The sequence below is a fragment of the Pangasianodon hypophthalmus genome, chromosome 5 (genome assembly GCF_027358585.1).
Source record: "Pangasianodon hypophthalmus isolate fPanHyp1 chromosome 5, fPanHyp1.pri, whole genome shotgun sequence".
Taxonomy (NCBI): Eukaryota; Metazoa; Chordata; class Actinopteri; order Siluriformes; family Pangasiidae; genus Pangasianodon; species Pangasianodon hypophthalmus.
In genome coordinates this window covers 25,264,543-25,288,876 of record NC_069714.1, presented here as the reverse complement: position 1 = coordinate 25,288,876, position 24,334 = coordinate 25,264,543, and the positions used below count along the sequence as shown (strand labels likewise).

Here is a 24,334-nt window from a genome sequence, read left to right as displayed (position 1 = left end):
TGGCGACATAACCACCTGTCACCGTTTTCTACTAGCTAGCTAGCCGAGCAATAACATTGCACTTTAAAAGTAGCAAAGGCGACATAATTATAGCTTATAATACGTGTAAAATGAGTATTTCCATCACCCACACGCTTCACAGGAAAAATGAAGGCAGTAAGGGATTCAGAGCGCAGAGGGAGTATGATTATCTGTACGGTAAGTTCAGAAGAGTTAGGCTTAGCATACTAGCTAACACCCGGCTAAACTGTAAACAGTTACAGACACTGAGAAAAAAACATCTTAGCAAATAAAAAATGTCTTGAACACACTCACATTTATTTAGTATTTCCTATTATAAGATTACAATTTAAAAAAAATATGCTCCTAAATCTTACTAAACCTGTTTTTAGACATTTTTACTCATTTCTAGCTTTGGATTATTGGAAAATAACTAATTTTAAACATTTATTTTTAGAAACAAGCAAAATTATATCTATATTTAGCAGTGCAGTTTTCCATAGTGATACCTGTTTAATACAATAATCTTCTTTTTCTTCTTCTGCTTCTTCTTCTTTTTATTATTAGTTATAGTGGTAGTAGTAGTATAGGTAGTACTAGTGTTAGTATTAGTACTCTTTTATTATTATTATTATTATTATTATTATTATTATTATCAGTAGTAATGTTAGTAGTAGTAGTAGTACAATTTGTGCAATATATGAATTCATTCTTTACTGTAATACCTGTACACATATCCTTAAAGCTTCTGTCATTGTCTTCACCTTGCACACAGCTGTATTATATCTGTACATATATCTACTCCTTTTAAGCCTAATATTTCTGCTGTACAGTGTTAGATATTCTCTCTTATTATTATTATTTGTAAATTTTATTATTATATGTCTTGCCATCTTATTGGTGTGTGTGTTCTGGACGCTTTGTACCCAGTCAAATTCCCTGTGTGTGTGTGTGTGTGTGAGCACACTTGGCAATAAGAGCTCATTCTGATTCATCTGATTCTGACTGTAGAGGTAAACAATTGATAACTTTAGGAAAACAGACTTCATGTGAAACCTGTAATGAATTTCCTGTTTACACAATTGCACTTTTTGACTCTATAGTACACAGTTATAGAAGGGAATTATTTATAATCGCACTATCTGTTATCACCCAGATGAGGGTGGATTCCCTTTTGAGTCTGGTTCCTCTCAAGGTTTCCTCGCCATCATCACCTCTGGCTTGCTCATTAGGGATACATTTATGAATTTATAATTTATATCCTGAATTTATATATTTCTGTAAAGCTGCTTTGTGACAATGTCCATTGTTAAAAGCTTTACAAAATAAAATTGAAGTGAATTAAATAGTATTAGTATTAGTAGTAATAGTAGTAGTCATCTTTATTTATTTACCATTTAAAAGACAAAAAAGTTCTGGCAAAATATCAGTTTGTAAATTCAGACAGCAATTATATAAAATACAAATGAAACAGTAAAAGAATAAAACAATTAATTAGTAGTAGTAGTGATAGTAGAAGTATCATTATCAAGTTTTATATGATATATGCTATGATTCGTAAACAAAAGGTAAAGCAGGATGATACGTGCTTGAATGTAAAGGTGTAAAGATTCTGTCCTGTTTCAGATCCTGTTTTCACCGTGTCCGCGGAGATGGACCACATCCGGGCGAGCTGTAGGGCTCAGGGGTCTGTGGACCGCCTGGTGAGTGATGAAGCTTAATGTCACAGCTATCGAAAAACACATACAGTCTTAAGTCTAATGCTGAGAAGAGTTTGTGTGATTTGTGTATTTGATGTTATTCGTGGCAGGCTTGTTATCCTTTAATAGGTAGATCGGTTTTAATGGTGTCTCTTTCTCTCTCTCTCTCTCTTGCTCTCATTCTCTCTCTCTCTCTCTCTCTCTCTCTAGCTCTCATTCTCTCTCTCTCTCTCTCTCTCTCTCTAGCTCTCATTCTCTCTCTCTCTCTTGCTCTCATTCTCTCTCTCTCTCTCTCTCTCTCTCTCTCTCTTTCTCTCTTGCTCTCATTCTCTCTCTCTCTCTCTCTCTCTAGCTCATGTTTTTTCTCTCTTGCATTGCATTAAACTGCATTTCACTCGTAACATCCTTGGAAAAATAATGTGACTAAAAATCAGCACCTGAAAAGAGAATAAAAGACGCTGATGTGAAAGACACTGGAACTAATGACCATAATTAAACCTGTTTTTTCTATTATCAGTATAATACCATATTGGGCTTTTTGAGTAGTGTCTGTGAATTAATGTAAATGGTATCACAGTTATTCATCTATTATTCATATTTTATCTTTTTAGTTGTTGCCTCCAGTTGATTAATCCTATAAGACCTAAAAAAAAATGTCTAAAGGTCTAAAATTGTTCATCTGAGCCTATCTATATTCATTTCAGCATAACATGGTGACATTGCCAATTGATCAATATCCTCTGTTTCAATTTAGTTATTTGTTAATGTAATATCATTCATATAATCAGTTAAAGCAGTATGTACTGTAAAGTAAGGAATAAAACACTTGGGAGAGTGCTGCTATGGGAGAATAATCAACTACCGGGTGATGAGATGAAGCCTGAAGTGTTTTATTCCTCTTATACCACAGCAACTTGCCAAAGAATCATTTATAGTTATGTTTAATGTTGTGGAAAGTCTGGAAAACAAGTTAGATTCTGTTTTCATTTGAGTTATAACAGCTATACACAGTTGTTCCCTCACCAGCCTCTCTTTTTTCTCTATTGACGTTATAGATATTAAAAAAAATAAAATAAAAACCACACACACACACACACACACACACACACACAGCTTCTCATTTTACTGAGAAAAGCACAAGCACTGGGGTCTCTGGCTACAAAAACCTGAACCTGTGATCTATTCTCAAACAATACTAAGGTGTAGTGTAGCCTGGGATTTCACAGTGATGTACAAGATACATGGTTGTTTCTTACTTTGGTCATAAACAATATAAAAGTTGTATTCAGTGATATACTGTCTATGTAAGATAATAGACTGGGTGATGTTCGAGTGTGTATTCGTGTGTGTATTTGTGTGTGTGTCTAACTGTAGAGGAAGGTTCCCGAGTTCAACTCCATGTTCAGTAATCTCCCTCACCACCCACGGTTCACACTCCGCCTGCATGCTGCTGATCCTGTTCCTGCTTTCATCGACCGCCGCTGGAGAGGACATGCTGAGCAGAGGAGAGAGACACTGCAGACACTAGCAGGGTACACACACACACATGCAAACACACACACACACACACACACGTACACTATTTCCTGTACCTGCATCCTGAAAGGAAATCTACACACCCACACATACTGTACCGATCTCTTTCCAGTGACACTGTCTTTACTTTCCTCTGTGTGACGGAGCAGACAGTCACCGCTGGTCGCAGCAGCACTGGCGTTACATTACACACATCGCACCACAACCACTTGTCGTTTTCCCCCCACTGCTAATCCGCTATCGGAAATGTGGCTGCACACGCGTTCCTTTAGCTTACAGTTAATATACATTCCCTCCTCCGTTTCCATACCCCAACCAGACAAACACACACAAACACATTCATTTTGTTTTGCTATGTGTTGTTTATTGTCACTTATCTGTATGTTCTGTCACGTTTTTGTGTTGTAAGCGGTAAGCAGACAGGAACACACAGTTTCAGATTCCACACTGTACAAAGCATGACAGATTTCAGTAAAACAAGTATTATGTATTATTACGGAAACCACTCTGACTTATTCCTCTCATGTGCTATATTTGTGTGTGATGTGGTGAACACCTTCTGCAGCAGCTCGTATGTGTGTTCTTGTGCCAGGGTGCTGCCGGGCGTTCAGCTGCACAAACCCAAACCTGAGGACGTCTCTGGAGCAGACCGCTGGAAGTTTTTTAAGCGGTAAGCTTTACATACGTATACACTCATACAAATGTGTGTATCACCACCCGTCAACATAATTTCACACTGTTGTTCAGGTGGTACTGTGTGCGAATTAGGAATGCACATCCACTATTTTATTCTGAACTCTGAGTACTGACTAATATTGATCTGATATTAACATCGTCACATGGCACACATGTCACATGGCATGACAGATAGTTGTGAATTAGAGGACATACATAAATATATGTCATGTGGCAGCATCACAATACCTTAAAAAGTCATGTAGATACAGGTCAGGAGCTTCAGTTATTCACATGTACACTCAGATGTTCACATCAAACATTAGATTAGGGACCAGACAATGCTTATCCAATTTTCAACTAAATAGTCTGAGTGAGTCTGTGCCCACTGTAGCCTCAGATTCCTGAGGTTATCTCCTCAAGGTTTAACATGTCCTGCATTCTGAGATGCTTTTCTGCTCACCACAGTTGTAAAGAGTGGTTATTTGAGTTACTATAGCCTTCCTGTGTGTTCGAACCAGTCTGTGTAACTCTACAGACTGCTCAGGAGATGAGCAGTTTCTGAAATACTGAGATCACACTTTTTCCCCATTCTGATATTTGATATGAACATAATCTGAAGCTCTTGACATGTATCTACATGATTTTATGCATTGTGCTGCTGCTACATTGAGCAGTAGTACAGGTATTAAATAAACTGTGTGTGCGATCCTCTGCATCTTTATAAACCCTGCTGTATGCTTCGTGTGAGAGCGATTTGTGTATATGTATTATATTTATGCACATCCCTGACATTGAACTGGATCAGGAGAAAAATGTTGAATACGATCAAATGCTGGCCTTTCAGACCAGTGCATTCCTAGTTTGTCTGAATGAGAGACACATAAGGGACAATTGTGAAAGGCAGCCTTGGATTTTGAGAGTAATTACTCTTCTAGCAAAAGCAGTTTTTTCTGTTATAAGCATGCATATTAATTATTCCTTTTTATTTCCTGTCTTTATACCTTCTATCAGTCCACTCATCCCCTTTGCTCAACAGATCCCACCTGATGTTATTTTTGCATTACCCAAGTAAGTCACATGATATCACAATAGTTCCAGTATGCATACACACACACACATACACACATATATATATATATATATATATATATATATATATATATATATATATATTCTGTGTATGTGAGTGAATTTGTTGGAAATGGACTAATTTGTGTATTTTATCACAGAGGTGACCCCTACAATGCCCAGCAGGAAGGCTCTGAGTGGATGGAAAGCTCTTTCCAGCGCACAGTGGGGGTTCAGACAGATTACCGTGACAGCGAGGCTCAGACTGATCCTTACAGCCCTGAATACATACTACGTCCAGGAGCAGCGATTCCAGAAATCCTCACTCTGGCCCCTTTCTCTTGGGGTATGCAAACATAAAGACATACAGTTGTATGCAAAAGTTTGGGTATCCCTGGGTAAATTACATATTTTTTTGCTTCTTAAAGTGAAAAGATGTAAACACAACAGCTGGAACAATAAAACAAACACAAAAAAAATACAGTTTTCTGCAAATAAACAATTACTTTATATTTGACAAACTTAACAACTAGAAAAAATAGTAATTGTGTCATGTGAAAATGTTTGGACAGCCTGCTCAGTCAGTACATACTAACACCCCCGTTTGCAGATATCACAGTGTGTAAACACTTTTTCTAGCCATATGTATATACACACACACACACACACACACAAATGTCTTATACTAGTCCTTAAACCTTTCTTACAGTCTGCAATTTTTAGAGCCCTGTGCTGTTTCTATTGCAATGGAAACAGTGATAAAACGTCAAAAACCTCTCTACTGGTTTGTGTCACCTTTTAAGCAGAGCTTAAATGTAGAAATGTGAAAACATTTCTCTGAAATTATATTAATATTACAGCTCTTCATACTTTTAAACATTATGAACCAGTGCACCCTTAAAGCTCCAGGTTGTAAGATTTTGGAAGTGCACCCTCTCTGATAGAAAACTGCTATTGTGAGATACTTGTGAAACAGCAATGGGGTTGTGCTGTAAACAGCATAAAGCTGATAGTAGCAAGCTAACCCGCTAATGCTAGAGCACCAGCTAAAATACAAGACCTTTTTAAAAGTCAAATGCTTATCTCTGTTATGATGTGCTACTACACAATGTGCTACTCTATCTGGCTCAAAGACAGTTTAAGGGAAGTCACCTGTCTCTTATGAGGCTATGTTACGTTGCTCAGCCTGTGTGCGATAGACTTAACTGACCAGAATTAAACAGAACACCAATCCAGATGGTTCATCAAAACCATACCTTTGGAAAGTTAGACCAGAAAAAAGATTTGTATGTTCAGGTCATGGGCTTCCTGCTGGCCTGGACGAAGTGGAGATGATCGAAAGAGCAAGGAAGAAGAGGGCCTGGGAGGCCACGCTACCACCTCTGAATGATCTCACTCAGCTGGACAAGAGGAAGAGGATGATGGATGAGATGGAGAGGAAGGAGTGGGCTTTCAGGGAGCAGGAGATTGAGAAGTGAGAAACAGTTCTCTTACCACAGCCCTCTGTGCTACACTTCCAGACTCTGACCTGTGGCCTCCTTCTCACTCTACATAAGCAATCTCTCTCTCTTTCTCTCTCTCTCTCTCTCTCTCTCTCTCTCTCACACACACACACACACACACACACATACACACACTCAGCAACTTAAGTTCAAAAGATATGCCAGTGTTTACATGGGGAAAAAGTTTTCCATAGGTCACTACATTTCCAAGTTGGTTTTTCAGTAGCCTCTAGACCACCATCTCTAAGACAAGTAATTGCCTTTAACCCCCAAGGCAATTATATAGAAAGAAATATATAAAGTATAGTGTTATATAATTGAGAACATAGCAAGCATTCGATTAAATGCCTAACTGGAGTCTAGTATATTGCTAATAGTCCTGTTTTGCACCCTAAATTGTCCTAGTTATAATTACTTCATTAGTCACTGGAAAATGCATGTATGAATATGTGTGTATCGTGGATACACCTAGGTCTGTATATGTTTGTCTTTGTGCTGCAGGCTACAAGAAGCTCGTTTGGCACTTCTCATGAAGTTCTTACAGGAGAGAGAGTCACAAAAGGACAAAGTCACAGTGCAGCAGCTGGATGAGCGTTTTTCCCAGCGGCAGAGAGAGAAAGAAGAACGACTCCGGAAAATACGCAATAACTACGTACTCTGTAAGACCGCATGCACTTACATCTCTATTAGAGGAAAGGTCACATTCATTACCTGTCAATATCACTCTGACAATTTTCCCTACAAAAGCTCAAAGCTTCACTGAGGAAAATGAACAGTCACTTTACTGACCCTTCAAAACAAGTAAAGCAAAAACACTTAAATCACCTTGTAAGTCTACATTTAACTTTTGAATTTCCATTTCAGTTCTTTCTGCAACCTTTCATGAATGCTTTTTTATTGCCTGTTTATCATAAGGAAAACTGTGATAGGTAGGGTGAATTGGGGTACGTATATTCTAAAAGAGACGAGTTTGCAGGAGCTTGTTTACCCACAGCTAAAGCTGATTCATCGTTTATGCTCAAACCACTGCTCATTTTGATGACCACAATTTCGTGAATCAAACAAATTCATTTTGTGTCATTCCATGCACTCAAATTTGCAACTATGATGAATAAAATGTGCCATGTGTCATCTTTCAAAAACACTGTTTATTTGATGTAAAATCTGAATGTTACTTTGAATGACACACTGTCTTACTGACTCCAAGTAAGTGACATCTTTGCAGGTTTATGCACATTCAAAACAAAGTTTACCACAATAAAAGAAATAAAAGTAGGCTACATACAGTATAGCTCACTGTCCACACAATTAAGTAGTGCAATTAGTACTGAAATTAATTACATGCATTTAGATTAAAATTAAATGTAAGTTAAAGTAGAAGTTTGTATTGTATTGTTAATCCTTAAATTGCTCTGTCTCACAGCTTTGCGGAAACTCATGGCAAAGAGAAAGACAGTGGAAGGGACGTTGATGAGACGGGACATTATCAACGAGCACTTTGATTACGGCTCTCAGACCTACGCTCCTCTCTCCCGCCACGGAGTCTTCCCTGATCGGCACTCACAATGTGACATCGTCAAGAGCCACTTCCTCGAAAGCTACCAAGGTCTCTAGTGTATCACTGATTAGTTCCACCTAATATCTAATGCTCGGTGCAGAGCCTTCATATGTGTGTGTTCTTTTATAAACGTGTTCACATTTTACATTACAGGACATATTATTGTATAGCAGGGGTCATCAACAGATGGACCAAGAAAATGATTTCACTAGGCCAAATCGAGCACAAGAAAAAATACTGCAGTAGAGCTTATAAATTTATGTGTAAAATCTGGCCATAGTTCAGCAAGTCCAGTTTTCAAAACATGAACCAGACCAGCTTCTGCAGGTTACAGAATCACATGCATTTACAAAAATGATTTACCTGAATGCTTATCGGACCAGAGAGAACAGAGCTACAGAGAAAACAACTTACAGAGGTCTGACTAGTGCAATAACACAATTTCTCACCTTTTAGTTTGTTTGGTCTGGTCTGTCTTAGAGTAAAATCAATACTTTCCGTAAGTTTTCTTTATTTGATCCAATTCGGTTTCACACTGCCATAATTTAAACGTGTCAGCAAATGAAAACATTGACGCAGGGCTGGAAATGTTCTCAAAAAAGTCTTTAATTCATTGATCACATCCTGCAATTGCATCGAAGCAAGGGTAAATCATGTTATTACTGCAGTTGAATTTAGGTGTTGCTTGCAACATTCTAGAGATGAACTGGTTGTTTTGCTCTGCACCCATCAGTGCATTAGGGTTTAAACAGAGTACGGTGTATGTGAAAGTGCCGAAAGACTAATTGGCAGCTCTTACCGAAGGAAGATTTTAAGGCTGATAATGTCAGACGTCAAATGATTGTAGTACTGAGGGCCCTATGAACAGTACATCAGTACAGCAGCACACTTCTTGAAATGTTCTGTTTGTGTAGGTTTGTTCAGTTTTTAACCACTTTTTCTTTACGTAATTCTCCAGGGTAATGTAGCCACATTCATCACTCATCTATAGATCCATGCCTGGCAACCACCAAAGTGACACAAGCATTCATTTTCCACATAAAGTTACAAAGCAGAGGGCAACATATGTATCCAACACCAAAACAGTCCACAAGTCACACACTGAGTATCCAATATTCAAAAACCAAAGGCACATCCAATGAGTGGGCCAATAATCAAAGTACTTGTCAAACACTAGGGGTGTAACAATACATCATGATACAATGCATGGCGATCCAAAAAGTATGACTGTGTGCATCGTGGAAATGTGCGATTCACGTTGTGGAAATCAGCATTTTATTAATTATGCATCTAATGCAGTTGCACTGTTTGAACACCAGAGGGCCCAATCTGCACAACCCATAGAGTTAAAATACACAGAGAGCATGCTGGTCACATAATTGTGTTCAGTCATAGTTAAAAAGAGCTCTTCAGTAGTCTTCAATGGTCCCACGCCTCTGTGATTTACTGTGCTCGAGAGAGAGGCCACAGAAACCGGGCATTTTAGCTGACTTTGGAGCTCTATTTCCAGTTAAAATGATGCCTCAGGCACTGCTACGGAGCTCATTATGTTTCACTCAATCATTTTTAAAGTGTCTAGGTCAGAGACTTTTGTTTATTCAATCAAATATTTTGGAGAATTTAAAAATGTTGTTATTTATTTTTAAGATATGGTGAACCTATAGTACATTTTGTTTATAATATTAAATCTCTGTTTCTAACAATTTTTTTACTTCTTTAGTTTTATACAGACAAAATGCACATTGTTTTGCATTGTTAATTATATAGGAATAAAAAAAAAAGAGTCAGAATTTTTCTTAATTCAGATTTTGTTCAAAATATTATAGAAATAATATATAGAAATGAATTGAATCAAATCATGACCGGAGTGTATTGTTTCACCTCAGTCGAGGATTAGACAAATACAGAACAACAGCTCACAACTTAGACAAGGATACTCGACAAGGCTTTGCAATTAGGCATGCTGAAAGTGAGCATTATATAGTCCATGGGGAGGAAATGAATGTGACCGCTGAAGAAGAGTCCTAGAATTCAGAGGAGGGGGCCCTCTGGTGGCATGGTGGAGAATTGTCTCTGCTGTATGTGACACTGACATTCTCTTAATTATTCATTCACTTATTTAGGCCCAGAAAAAACAGAAGAAAAACTAATACCTGCATTTTTGTGTTGTAAAACATTTTTGGAACAAGGAATAAATCACTTTGGAGCAGGCTGTTATAGGAAAGTAATCAACGACAGGGTGGTGTGATGCAGCCTGTCATGAAGCAGAGTTACTCTTAACACCTCAAACTTGATTATTTTCCTATTACAGCATGTCAAAAAAGCGTTTTATTCATCTTATACAACAGCAATTTGCAAACACTAACATTTTTTTAAATATATATTAAAGAATCAATTTTATATATTTAATGTTGTGGACCATCTGTGAAACAAGTTAGTTCCTATTGTCACTTTGGTATTAGCAGCCATAAACAGCTGTTCCTTCACCAGCCTTTCTTTTTTTTTTTCCTTAATAAGACAAAAAAATGTTTGTTGTGTTAGCAAGAAACCACAAAGCACACTGCACTGAAGACTCACATATTGGAAAACTTAAAGAAATAGCTTTATCTCTGACTCTTACAATACACTGCCACTGGAGACTCCTTCCATAAATGCTAAATAAACGTCTTCTAATAGACATTTATGTTGAGTGTCTGCCATACAAATCATGGTGGACATTGTTACTATAGAAACAATAACATATTAGAAGAAGCATATTAGTATAAACCTGTGATTCGTCTTGCAGCCTGAACTACTGGCAAATGTGCTGTTATAGAAAATTAATAAACACCTTCTGACCAATCAAGAAGTCATCAGCGCTGAGGTGTAAACAAAACCAACATAGTGATATGTATAAATAGTACAGTAGTCTGTACACAGTTTGGCTGCAACAATATTGAAACTCAAACCATCTGCCTTCTCTTCATTAAGAATATTTACACACATTGTGTTTTTCTGGTGTTCAGCCCACTCAGTCACTTTTTAATCGTGTACCTCATACCATGAATTGACACTGCACCATCTTTACTCTCTGGTTGGGGTTCACTTTTTCTGCCTAGGGCAGTGGTTGACTTAACATACATGATATTTATTCTGTGTAGATTGATGCGTGCCATTTATTTATTTAGCAACACTCAATAAACCAGTTTTAATCCATACGCAATCCCTATACAATCAAACCCGCTAAAAGGTAGAATACAACATTTTATTGCAATTAACGGACTAGAAGACAAAAAAAATTGTTCATCAACATTCATGTGGTGATTTAAATTCATTAGCTTGCATAATTTAATTTAATCAATTAAATTCACCTGATCTATAAAAATGTATTACCTGTATTGTTTGGGACTATGTCATTACAAATATGTTACTCCAAGCAAATTAAAACTCTAAATTTATCTTCTGGTGTATGTGTGTGTAAGGTCTGTTGGAGCTGGAGGCAGGTCTTCCACCTTCAGTCCTGGAGCCACAAATAAAAGCCCCAAAGCCGAAGAAGAACAAAGGCTTCATCAGTCGCTCAGAACGCAGGGAAATTGAGTTAATGAAGACTCACCAGGTAAGAAAACACTTAATCAGGGTCTTTATGTTGGGTAAGAGCAGAGGATGGAACTGGAACTGACCTTCTGTTAGTCATATTCTCCTTCAGTGTGGTTAATAACTCTGAGGTGACTTTCTCAGAAGATTGCAAAGCAACTTTTCTTTTTTACTGTAAAATGGTACAAAGAGTGATCATTAAACATTCTTTAATAGCCAGAGGTGGAAAATACTTGAGCAATGATACTTTGTTATTACACTTTTTTACTACACACGTATTTGTACTGTACTTGTGTTATTCAAATTGAAATTGATACTCTTAATTACATTTCCAAGGGGAAAAAAAAACATATTTTTGACTCATTATGTTTTTATTTAGACCTTCAAAATACTTGTTACAAATCTCCAATGTAATGTCTCTTCTTCTCTCATCCAGCCAAAGACTGTATGCTATATGTCAATTGAATGGGTTCAGTTTAGCATCCAGAATCTTTCTTCATCTGCGGTGACCTAACCTTAGCACTATAGCTATCCGTATGTGTTTAATTATATATAGCAGTGGACTTTAGTGTGGAAATTGAGGTTGAGCGTCCCTGGCCCTACCTCAGTAAAATTCTCATATAAAATGTGGCATTGCCTTTACCTCCCTGGTTGCCATGAACTCCATCTAATTTAAGGTACGTTTAGATCATCTGAATAGCTATATTGGCCTGTTTTTTTGCTAATGCCAGGTTATTGAGACTCAATTCCAGTAGGTAACATAAATGGCTAGGCAGCAAATCAAATTCTAGCTAGTGGTAATTAGCTATATTGATTAATTTAACAAACTACATTGTGTTAGTCATGCATGTGACCAGTGAACTTACAGAGTTTGATTGACATTTTCAATATTATAACAACAAAGTAGTAAAAGTTGCTTCTGACATGAAAAAAATGACATTTACTTACTTTTGTCACTTACTTTTCTGTTTTCCACTTAACTATACTACTATAATTACACTTAATTATACTGAGTATAATTCCTCAGTACTTTGTCCACTCCTGCTACCAGCTAAGAGTATATCAGCATTACATACATACATACATACATACACGCACTATGCTGTTTTCGTAAACTGCTCAGGTGGTCTATTTGAGCTTACAGAGTGCAGTCAGTAATGTCATTCAATACATCTGCTGCAGGCGTTGAAAGACAAGAAGGTCCAGGTGGAGGAAAAGAAGCCCCTACGCTTCCTTTATAGGGTGGAGAAACCAGTCCCTCGTCCCCCAACGCCTGTGGTGGATGTGCCTCCAGAGGTAATCTGCTCACAGCTCGAGCTGTGAAAAAACACACGCACTATCCTTACTGCATCTTGATTTTCTTGGTACTCAATTGGAAAACCCCTGCCTGTATAAACAAGACTTGTTTTTAGAAGACTGATTACATAGTTCCCGTGACAGATCCCACACTAGATAACAGAGGTGTTATCTAGAACCATGGTTCTGAAAGTGGTGCCCGTGAAGCAGAGCCAAGTTTTTTTTTTTTTTTTTTAATTTTGTTGCAGTGCTGTAAACCACAACTCATCATTATTCAAGTTATTTTGCCTATAAATGTCATCTGACATCTAATGACAACTTTCATTTTAAAAAATGGGTTCTATAAATGAAAAGTAAAGAAATAAAAAAAAAACTCTCTCAGTCCAATAAATATTATTGTACATACTTAAATAATGTGTAATCATTTTTTAATCGCTTGTTTGTAAAATAAATATGTACTACAGGGTATGTGAATATTTTTACAGTTAAAAGGGTTCCTGACTGCAAAAAGATTTTTCTATCTTTTTATTTATTCCTAGCAAAATGGCAGCTTTGGTATATGAATGAAATATTGTCATAAAGACAGCATGACGCTATGTGGAAAATATTGTACGTTTTGCAGGGAGACGAGGAAAAGGAGCTTGCTGTTATTTTCCTACAGAAGCTGCTCAGAGGCAGATCCATCCAGAACCAGGTACACAGAGAAAAGTACATGATAGAAATCTTTGTCTAACCTGTGTGCTAAACTTTCATTGATCTTTATAAGTCATGAATTGTTAACGACTCTTAAAAGTTCCAGACATGATCAACTGAACAAACATCCAGCTTATATTTCCTACAGTATATATACTGTACATATGTGAATGTGATGACTGGGTCTCTTTCTCAGCAACTGTTTGTCAAGTCTTAATCTGTGAAGCTGTTCACCGATGTAGTATCTGTTGTGTTCCAGATGCTGGAAGGCGCAGAGAAGCAACTGGAGCTGATCCAGGAGCTGCGTACCACCCACAGCCTGCAGCGGGAGGAGCAAGAACTACAAAGAGCAGATAAACAGGTCACACTGGCCCTGCAGAAACAGAGAGAGATCCGTGAGAGCAGGGTAAGCACGTTAAACAGCCTGTTCATTCAACACTTTCACTGTGAGCCATGCTGCATGATGTGCGTGACTGCAACAATAAACAGGACATACGCTGATTTACATAACTGACCTCTGCTCCAGTTCTTTTTGTTGTATAGCATTCCTGCTCTAAATTCTTTCCAAGGATATCATGGCGAAACCTATGGTCGTAAAAAAAAACAACTGAATGAAAAATAAAAATATTCCATTAGAAACGGATTGAGAAAAGAAAAGAAAAAGAAAAAACTCTATTTTTTTCCAAATCTAATGTTTGGTCTACTGAAATATAATAACTGAAGTGTAAAAGCTAAAAAAAAAATACTAATAAAAACTATTTTTGAAACTTAAACTAGTTTCATATGGAAACTGAAAATAATATAAAAGTGAAAAAAAAATTCTTTATGAGATGTCTGAGAAACCCAGTAACAAATAACATTGCTGTTACTCTCCCTTTATCTTGGCTTTATCCATGTCTTAAGCAAGGAATAAAACATGATTGGGTGTTCTGTCATAGGAAAATAATCAGCATCATCATCGGTTACCACCCAGAAGTTTTTTTATTTTCCAATAAAGGCACTGCATAGAGTGTTTTATTCCTCTTATACCACAGCAACTTCCCAATGATTACACTTTTTAATTTATTATTGAACAACATGTTGCACTTTTAAACAGTTCATAGTTACATTTACTGTTGTGGAACATCTTACAAGTTCCTATTCTCACTTATGTTAAAGCAGCCATAAATTTATCCTTTTCTCAACAGCCTTTTCGCTCTCTCTCTCTCTCTCTCTCTCTCTCTCGCTCTCTCTCATATAGTTAATAAGACAAAAAAATGCAGCTTGTCATGTTCCTGAGCAACCACAAAGCTCAACATCTTCTGTTCTGAAGATTTTCCCATGGCGGAAAACTTACTGATCGTTACAAAGCTCTGACAATCGAGATTTCTTCCATAAATGTTATGTTTCCACCATATCCACAATTATACATTATTCTTTGTTAAATATCAACACATTTTTAATCCGGTTTTTATTATTAGTCCTTATGTGGAGCATCTGCCGTACAAATCCTTGTGAGCTGTTATAGATGATGATAACATATTATGCATTAAAATATGCATTAATATAAACCTATAAACCATTGGCAGAGCTGATGTTATAGAAAATTGATTAGATTTAAGTATCTAACAGAATATAATAATCATTAGTCATTCATTTTTTGTGTATGTGACTTGCGGTTAATGTCTTGTTTCATTTGTTGCTTCTCTCTCTCCCTCTCTCTCTCTCTCTCTCTCTCTCTCTCCCACTGTCTCTCACAGATGTCTCAAATACAGAGCTATGTAGATGGCCTTTCAGGGGCGGTAACTGGTGACATGCTGGACTTCCTGGCGAAGGAGCTGGTTCGTCTGCAGGAGGAAAGAAGGATCCATGCTTTCATGCTACTGGCAGAAAGAGACCGTCGCCTTCGCGAGGCTGAAGAGAGTGGGCGGAGACAGGTGGAAGAGCGGAGACGGAGAGAGGAAGACGAGATCTTTAGACAGGTGAACACACATCCTCTCCCTTATCATACTTCTGCACTTAGTCATCTTCATTTAACTACTCACAAAAGTGTCAAATAATTATGTTAATTTATGCTTTTCTTTATGAGTTTCACTGTCATGGAGGTTCACAGTGGATATAAAAAGTCTACACACCGCCATTAAAATTTGCAGCGTTTTGTGATGTAAAAAATGAACGAAGATAAAGCAACCAACATAATTCAAGTGAAAAACAAATAGAAATGTTAGGGGGAAGAAACTCCCCAGTTACAGTAACCTGGTTGTATAAGTATGCACACCCCTTAACTAATGCTTTGTTAATGTACCTCTTGTTTGGAATACACCACTCACTCTTTTGGGTAAGATTCTACCATTTTAGCACATATTGATTTGGCAATTTTCTATCACATCTATCAAATTGTGAGATGATCTCCTGTGCAAAGCCCTTTTCAAGTCATCCCACAGGTTTTCAGTAGGATTTAGACCTGGGTTCTTACTGGGCCATTCCAAAACATTGATCTTCTTCTTCTACTACTTCATTTGTTGACTTGGATTTGTGCTTTGGGTCATAATTATGCTGGATGGTGAAATTTTTCATCATCTTCTAAAAGAGTCCTTCAGGTTTTGTGCCAAAATAGATTGGTATTTGGAGTTGTCCATGATTCCCTCTATCTAGAGCCCCGGTTCCAGCTAACTAGAAGCACCCCCATAACATGATGCTGCCACCACCATGCTTCGCCTTTTTTTTTTTTTGCCGGTATGGTTTTTTTGGATGATAAGCTGAGCCTACCAACTTCGCACATCTTGATTTGGCCTGCAGGGTTTGTGCCAAAATAGATTCGTATTTGAAGCTATCCATGATTCCCTCTAGCTTGAGTACAGCCCCATAGCACAATGCTGCCACCACCATGCTGTGGGTGTGGTGTTCTTAGGGTGTCTTGTTTTTGCTCCAAAAATATCTTTTAGAATAATGCCCAAAAAGTTCTACCTTGGTCTCATCAGACCATAACACATTTTGCCACATGGTTTGGGGTGATTATTGAGGCTTTAATGTTTTTTTGTGGGAAAGTCTTCTGTCTAGCTACCCTACCCCTTAGCACTCACATGAAGAACACAAGAAATTGTTGTCATCTGCACTCTCCAGTATTTACCAAATATTCCTGCAGCACCTTTAATGCTGGTAACCTCCATGATGCCATAGGGAGCCTCCCTGATAAGTTTTCATCTTGTCCTTTTGTCTTTTTTGGAGCAATGTCCTGTTCAGGGTAATGTCACTACAGTGGCCCACTACAGTGGTCCATTTTCTCCACTTGTTGGTGATGGCCTTCATGGTGTTCCATTGCAGAGCTAATGTTTCTTTTTTTTGTGCCCCTCTCTTGATCATTACCTTTCAACAATGAGATGCTGGACATACTTTATAAGCTGTTTGTGGCCCATGGCTTCAGCAGTCAGATGAAACCAAGTTTTCTTGTTCAAGAAAATCCTATGGAAACAGCTGATCACTTAATTGATGACAGGTGTATGACAATTACTTTTGAACTTGAGTTTCAATATGATTGGTTACTTCTGAGCACAGGCACATCCCCTATAATAAAATTGTGTGCACACTTGCACAACCAGATTTTTTCTTTTTTTTAATTCCTAAAACATTTCCATTTGTTTTTCACTTGAATTTTGTTGTTTGCTTTAATCACATTAAAGGTGATGCATAGACATTTTGTATCCACTGTAAATATATTATAAAGACTAATGATGATGTATTAAAACATAAATATAGATAAGTTAAAACATGCATGGACATTTCCATGTACACGGAATATACCTTTTGTACTATTGGACTTTTAATATTGGACATTTATGGTAATTAATAATCATTATCATTGGGACAGGGTGTCCAGTCTTACCCAATTGCAACCGAGCAGTAACACACAAACAGCTGCTACACATAAGCAGATAAACACGAACAGTGAACTTAGAAAGCCTAGTTAGTAAGTATAGTCAAAGACCACCCAAAAAAGGCTATGGCACATAAAGGGAAAGAATGGGAAAAAAAGATGTCATTTCAAGAATGACTTAAAAAACTGAGCATTGACTGACTCTCAAAACAGAAAGAAGAAAAACAAACAGAAGAAAATAAATTAAAAAACGCCAGCAAGGGAAGAAATAAAATTAATGAAAGCATGAGAAGGCTAGGGTGAGCTCAGAGGACATAAGAAGTGAAGAGCCTAAATGAACGATAAAAGAGGCTCTTCTGTGCTCTTGCCCTTTGTGTGTGTGAGTGTTTGCGCGTGTTTGTGTTTGTAATCACTAAGATGTGTGTGGTCCTAATCATTGAACAGTGTACTCTCTGACCTCTTTGTCTCCCCAAGCACTGAGATGTGTGTGTGGGGCCATCTGCTTGGATCTGTCTCTGCTTTGTGTCTCTGACAGTGAGGAGATAACTGGCCAATTAATTCTCTCTGTTTGGGGCCAGATAACACTCTCATTTATTCCTAGTTGCCGTTTCACTGTTCCAAAAAGAGCCAAATGATTTCTTTTAAGTTACTGAGGTTAATGTGTGTGTGTGTGTGTGTGTTTGGGGCAGGGGTGGGGGGTGTTAGATTTAGGTTTAGGCATAGCATAATCAGATGCATTAATTATTATGTCAAAATAATTATGCCAGTGGAAGATCCTTACAATGGCAGTAAGAAGTGTGTGTGTGTGTGTGTGTGTGAGAGAGAGAGAGAGAGAGAGAGAGAGAGAAAGAGAGAGAAATTTCAGAGCTCTGTGTTTGGTTTGATCTCTGTCATCTCTGTTTGGGCATGCATGTGTGTGTACAGTGGCAAAGGTTTTAACACCCCTGGCCAAATCACATAATTTGTTGATATTTGAAGTGAACACAACCTCTGCAGCAAATTTTCAAAGATAAGATAACCCTTTCAAACATAATCCTTTCTGCAAATGTTAATGTTATATTTGATAAACCTAAAAAATAGTGTTTGTGTGTTGCGTGTGTGTGCCTGCTTGTCTCGCAAGCTCCACCAGCTTTGCCATACCACACTCACTCTCTCTCGCTGGTGTTACTGAAAGCACAAAGAGACACAAATAAGTAGACTGGTGGTCATAAGACAGGTGAGAATCATCACGCGTTATCTGCCGGTTCGACCCGCCTCCTGTCCATCCATTGGCTTCTACTACAGGATCCAAGACATACCCCAAAATCCACCATGAACTACTTCAGGAAATGCTGAAGCTTTATGGCTCTCACAGTAACCTGACTTTAACATAATTGAAAATCTGTTGGTACATCTTAAACCTGCTGTGCACGTAAGACAACCCAGGAATCTCAGAAATAGAAATATTCTGTAAGGAACAGTGGTTGAAAATTCATTAAACAAGATTAGAAAAACTCCTAGCTTGCTACTAAAAGCATTACCAAAGCTGTGATATCTGCCAAAGGGGTGTTACTAAGTACTGATTTAGTAGGGTGTTCAAACTTATGCATGTTATGCATGACACAATTACTATATATATTTTGTTTTCAAGTTAATCAAATATAAGTTAACTGTGCTGGGGTTGTTTACCTTTTTTCACTTCAAAAATGCATAAAAACTATGTAATTTCTGCATACAGCATTAGTGTGATGTCCATGTAGCTATTGTACTGTGTGCTCTCAGGTGATGAAGGTGCACCAGGCCACAGTGGATCTATACCTGGAGGACGTGATCCTGGACAGTATCAATCAAACGGCCGAGGCTCAGGCCAGAGAAGAGATCCACCACATGGCAGAGGAGCTCAACAACGTCACCTATGCCATGGAGGAAATGTAAGCAACAGAACAGTCCCTCTACTGCTTCCTCAATCCAAAGCTTCAGGTCAAGGATTGCTACATGTACTCCATAAGTTTAATGTGTAGAGTCAGGTAAAGGGGGCAGTGTTGCTATTGAGTTTCAGACGGGCTCTTCATGAATATGTTATATATTGAATATACGTTGTGGAGATGCTGCTACCCTGGATGTTGATTGTGAAGTTGTTATTTACTTCCAGAATGGCCATCAGAGCCCCAGGAACCCATTATGTTTCATATCCATGAGTGTGTTGAGGGTCATAGTGAGGCAGTGAGTAGAGGATACTCTGAAAGTGGCTATCAGGCACAAAGCACTCATTAAACTTATCTTGGGCAGTTAATGGTTTTGACAGTCTGAAGAAAATTATTGGTCCTGGAAAATGAAAAAAATGTAACTTTGAGAGCTAAATGGCTTGTTATTGAAAAACAGGAGACGCTGGAAGAAGGGGTGTTGAATGTATGTGTGTATCATATGGAAACAGTGTTAGATACATGAATGTAGCTGTATAATAACATTCAAGTTCTGGATTCATATTAAATATGTCTTCATTTCTGAACCTTGTTAAAATGTATAAACCTCCAAACCAGATGTACTGATGAAATACTGAGATGTGTGGATGCTTAGATTTGTTGGACAGACAGTGCCAGGCAAATCAGGTGACAGTAAAGGACAGGACTGAAGACACTATCCACTGGTGGCACTTGAACTTGAGACAACTGGAATTGTGACAAAATAGTGACAAAATTAATGATGACTGCATCATCATTTGGGCACATACAGTAAGCCCTGTTCAAACTTGGTAATAACATTCTCAGGTGATCAGATGACAAGTGAACAGAGCTAAATACAGGTCTCATGATCTGTCACAGGTGACAGGTCACTCAGGCCACATGTGGAGGTGGACTGGGACGCTTGTGGTCACATTACATTTGTAGTGTAAATGGCAGTGCACCCCGGCATCATCAAAACGCCACCTGGTCACCATTGTTGCCAGGTTTGCAGTGTTCTTCCTAAATTAAGCTACTTCTAACTGTTCAGCCTCACTGTTTATACATAACAGGTTGAAATTTTCCATGGGTTGATATTTATTTTTACACGACTTGGGCGTACAGCTTTTCTAACAGGAAGAGAGAAAGACAGAGAGGAACAGAAATGGAACAGGAAGGAAAAAATACAGAGATTGTACAAAGTTTTAGGGCACCCACTTTGTGTTTATGTGAAACACTGAGGTCACAAGCAGGCAAGTGATTAAGGCCACAGATATGGTGCTGTAATTCTGTGACATAGAACCTAAGAAACATTTTAGTTTTTGTAGGGGTATAGACACATTTTTTTGCAAATAGGATCAACAAAAGTGATTTAGAAAAGAATTTTCCTAAAAACAATTTATATTCCATGTTCTGAATATTCAAATGCTCCTCTGTTCAGTCACATTTAAGCATTTTAAGTCTCATGTCAGTCTAAAATGTTTTATACTTTATTATCAATGTGCTTTGATATTATGATATGATATAAAGGCTTGGTTATACTTGCATCTCAGTTTCCCTAAACAACATATTTCTTTATTATGTTTAATAAATACTGTACATGACTTTTTATGCCAATGCTGTTCCTCCTCTTCCTGTTTTCTTTCTTTTTTTTGTGTGTGTGTGTGCAGGAGGAACAATGTGCAGTCAGAGGAGATTGTAGCTCAACTTGTCTACAGCTTCCTCATTCCTGACGTACACAAGGTCATTGCCCGTGACAGAGGTAGGTTATTTCTCCCAGATCAAGAGACTTGTCTTTTATTAGTCGAGCACAAGATGAAAGTAAAGCATGTACAGGCTAACTATAGAGGATTATGTTTATACTTTGTTTGTGGTATGACCATTAGAGAAAAAAATTGAAAGGAAGATTTTTATTGCATTTTGAGCCCTGTGTGCAGTTTATTTATCACAAATAGCCCTGTTAATATAGCGTAATTGTCATGGTCAGTAACAACATCCTGTGCACTGCAGATTTAGTATCTCAAAAGCACAAGAAATTCTAAAAGATAGATAAAGAGTGTAAGGACACAGTGTAAATGTGCAGTTGGAAACAAGGTCAGCTGAGACTGAATCACAGGCATTCTGGGAAATTTCAGCTGAAGCGTAAACATGTAGAAAAGAGTACAAAGGGCTTATCTGTGAAACTGGCAGTGAATGAGTTGGGACTAGCACAGCTGAGGACAAATGCAAATTTTTAGTTAAGCCTGTTTGCTTAATAAATCTAGAGCCTCTGATTCGCACGTAATACATGTAAATAGTTAATAAATGATCTAACTGTCAATTTTATCATCCCTTTATGTATCTTGGTTACACTTTCAACACCTACACATGATCCGCTAGGACAGTTACTGCTACACGAGCTTATGTTTACTCAGAATGCAACAAAATCCAACTTTTTGAACATCTATCTATCTAATCGATCACATCTGTCAGTGAGGATATAAACGGAGAACAGTTCAAATCCCAGGACTCGTAGTGAATGACCTCCCACATACAGCTCAAAAAAGATGTGTAGCCATATTTTAACAGCTATCAATAACAATCATTTTGAAGTGTTTTTACAAACTGGAGTTAGCTAAATCACAAAAGGTCACAATTTATGTTCCATTTAGCTAAAACAGCCTGCTGCCTAATAGTCAAGCATACCCAGCCATGAATTGTGCTGTCAGGCTAATTAGTACTTCCAACAAATTACAGAAATTCACAGGGTGTTCTGTGAGTTGAATAATTGCGGTGGCATTACCACCAAAGTGAGTCACAATTTCGAGTATAATTGTGAAGGTCTGCTAGGTTTTTATGTCTTAACATTCTGTTTCCATGGAAAAGGTCATGTTTGGTCATGGCCACCAATTACAATCTAATCAGTCTTAGTCGAGTAACTAAACCTGGTTGGTTCAATCTGTTATTTTGAAGGTAGGTTATAATTTCAAGAGTTAGCAGCATTCGACAAAGATGATGGAGTTCACATCAGGTTACTGTCATCCCAGCTATATACACGTATACAGTACGTACAATGGAAAAATAATTGCCTTAAAGACGATAGTGCAGCACAAAACATAGTAACCCTTAACACATGACTACAGAGTGCAATAGTGCATAAGACAAAAACAAGTGGAGAACAATACACAGTGGATTATGGGCAAACTGTACAGTGCCCATCAAAAGCAGTATAAACTAGACAGCAAGCTTGATTGTGCAAGCTGAGAAGGTTTATTCATTCATTCACTCATTTTCCTTTCGTTTTTCTTGGTAGGGGATAAGAAGGTCAGTCCAGACTTCTCTATCCCCAGCCACAAGATTTCAGCTCCTTCTGGGGCCCCAGATATTCCCATGCCAGCTATGAGATATAATCTTCACACCTACTTTACACTCGGCAGGGAAACATTCGAGTGTATGCCAGAGTGTCAGTGTATCCACTTCAGATGGTGGGGTTACAGGCTGAGAAGATCCACTGTGTAAAGAGCATGTGTTATAGATATTAATAAGTAATAAAAAAAAAAATCCACAGCCTTACTGCTGCAAGGGATGTATACAGGGAGTTACTCTCTGAATAAATTGCCCTGAACATCCCCTGCAGAGATCAGCCTAGATATTATCTGTAATTTCTCTCTCTCTATTTTTTTTTTTTCTCATAACCACCCTCTTTATACTTTTCAGTGAGACAGAGTCAAAGGAGGCACTTGAACGCAGCACGTACCCTCATTCATGGCACTGACAGCTCCTCCGTAAGCCCTCGGCCCCTCTCTCCCCCGACCAGAGCCTCCACCTCACTGCTCTCTCAGATAGTCGAGCAGGTGGTGGAGGCTTCACACAGCAGCGATCACCATCAGGAGAATGAACACACTGATTAGGGAATATTGGTAAGAACTGCACTATATGGCTAAAAATTTATGGACACCTGACCATCACACCCATATTTTCTGTTTGAACATCCCTTTCGATGCCACAGCATACAAAGACCCACACTCTTTCCACTAGATAGAGAAGCGCATTAGTGAGGTCAGGCATTGATGTTGGGTGAGGAGGCCTGGGGTGCAGTTCCAGTTCATCTCAAAGGTGTTCAGTGGGGTTGAGGTCAGGGCTCCGTGCAGGACACTCGAGTTCTTCCACTCTAAACTTGGTAAACCATGTGTTTATGTATCTCACTTTGTGCACAGGGGCATTGTCATGCTGGAACAGGTTTGGGGGTCTTAGTTCCAGTGAAGGGAAACTGTAATGCTACAGTGTACAAAGACATTCGATATACAATTGTGTGCTTCCAATTTTGTGGCAAGAAGATCCACATTTGTGTGCGATGGTCAGCTGTCCACAAATCTTTGGCCACATAGTGTATGATTTCAGTTTAGCATCATTATCTTCATAATAATTTGTTTGCGTTAGTGTGAATAGAATTTTAGTATTTTATTATCGCTGTGTTGGATATTGTTGTGTTTACTGACCAAATTGTTTTCTCTTGATACACAGGTGACTTGTGGAGAAACATGATATATATATATATATATATATATATATATATATATACATATATATACAAACATATATGCAATAGAGAGTGAATATAAAACCAGAATCAATCACCAAATAAAGCAGTTTATATAATGCGTGTGGAAATTGTTTTATATTCATATTCAAAAACTGACAAACGTACCACAGCAGGCCTATAGGAATATTCAATATGGTGAAACAGACTCATACACTTGCACAAATCAGTTCTATTACGCTTTTTGTACCGTGGTCTTCCTGCTTCACTGATCCCACACCTGATGCTTCAGGTCTGACCTCTTGAATAAAAATGTGAGAATTATGGGTTGAATTTCAGAATCTGCTTCATTAATGTGCATGACAACTAAACAAAAGGCCAGTGATGACCAGGGTTCAGCAGAGTGCCTCTTCAGAGAACATACATTGGTAAAGGATTG

The 24,334-nt window shown here is 38.0% G+C and overlaps 1 protein-coding gene across 2 annotated transcripts; it reads left to right on the top strand.

Moving 5' to 3' along the window:
* On the top strand, window positions 1-24,014 carry cfap91 (cilia and flagella associated protein 91). 2 transcript variants are annotated; one of them, XM_026909838.3, is made up of 18 exons: window positions 1-198; window positions 1,627-1,703; window positions 3,075-3,232; window positions 3,829-3,906; window positions 4,926-4,982; window positions 5,144-5,328; window positions 6,279-6,456; window positions 6,986-7,143; window positions 7,908-8,090; window positions 11,504-11,637; window positions 12,798-12,911; window positions 13,534-13,605; window positions 13,864-14,010; window positions 15,344-15,565; window positions 19,219-19,367; window positions 21,047-21,138; window positions 23,073-23,275; window positions 23,880-24,014. In XM_026909838.3, exons 1-17 carry the CDS (start codon window positions 111-113, stop codon window positions 23,264-23,266), a joined length of 2,286 nt encoding a protein of 761 aa, XP_026765639.2. In that variant the 5' UTR covers window positions 1-110; the 3' UTR covers window positions 23,267-23,275; window positions 23,880-24,014. The 2 variants fall into 2 exon arrangements, with proteins under 2 accessions (XP_026765639.2, XP_026765628.2); XM_026909827.3 differs by having other exon boundaries at window positions 3,802-3,906.
* The last annotated feature ends 320 nt before the right edge of the window (window positions 24,015-24,334 follow it).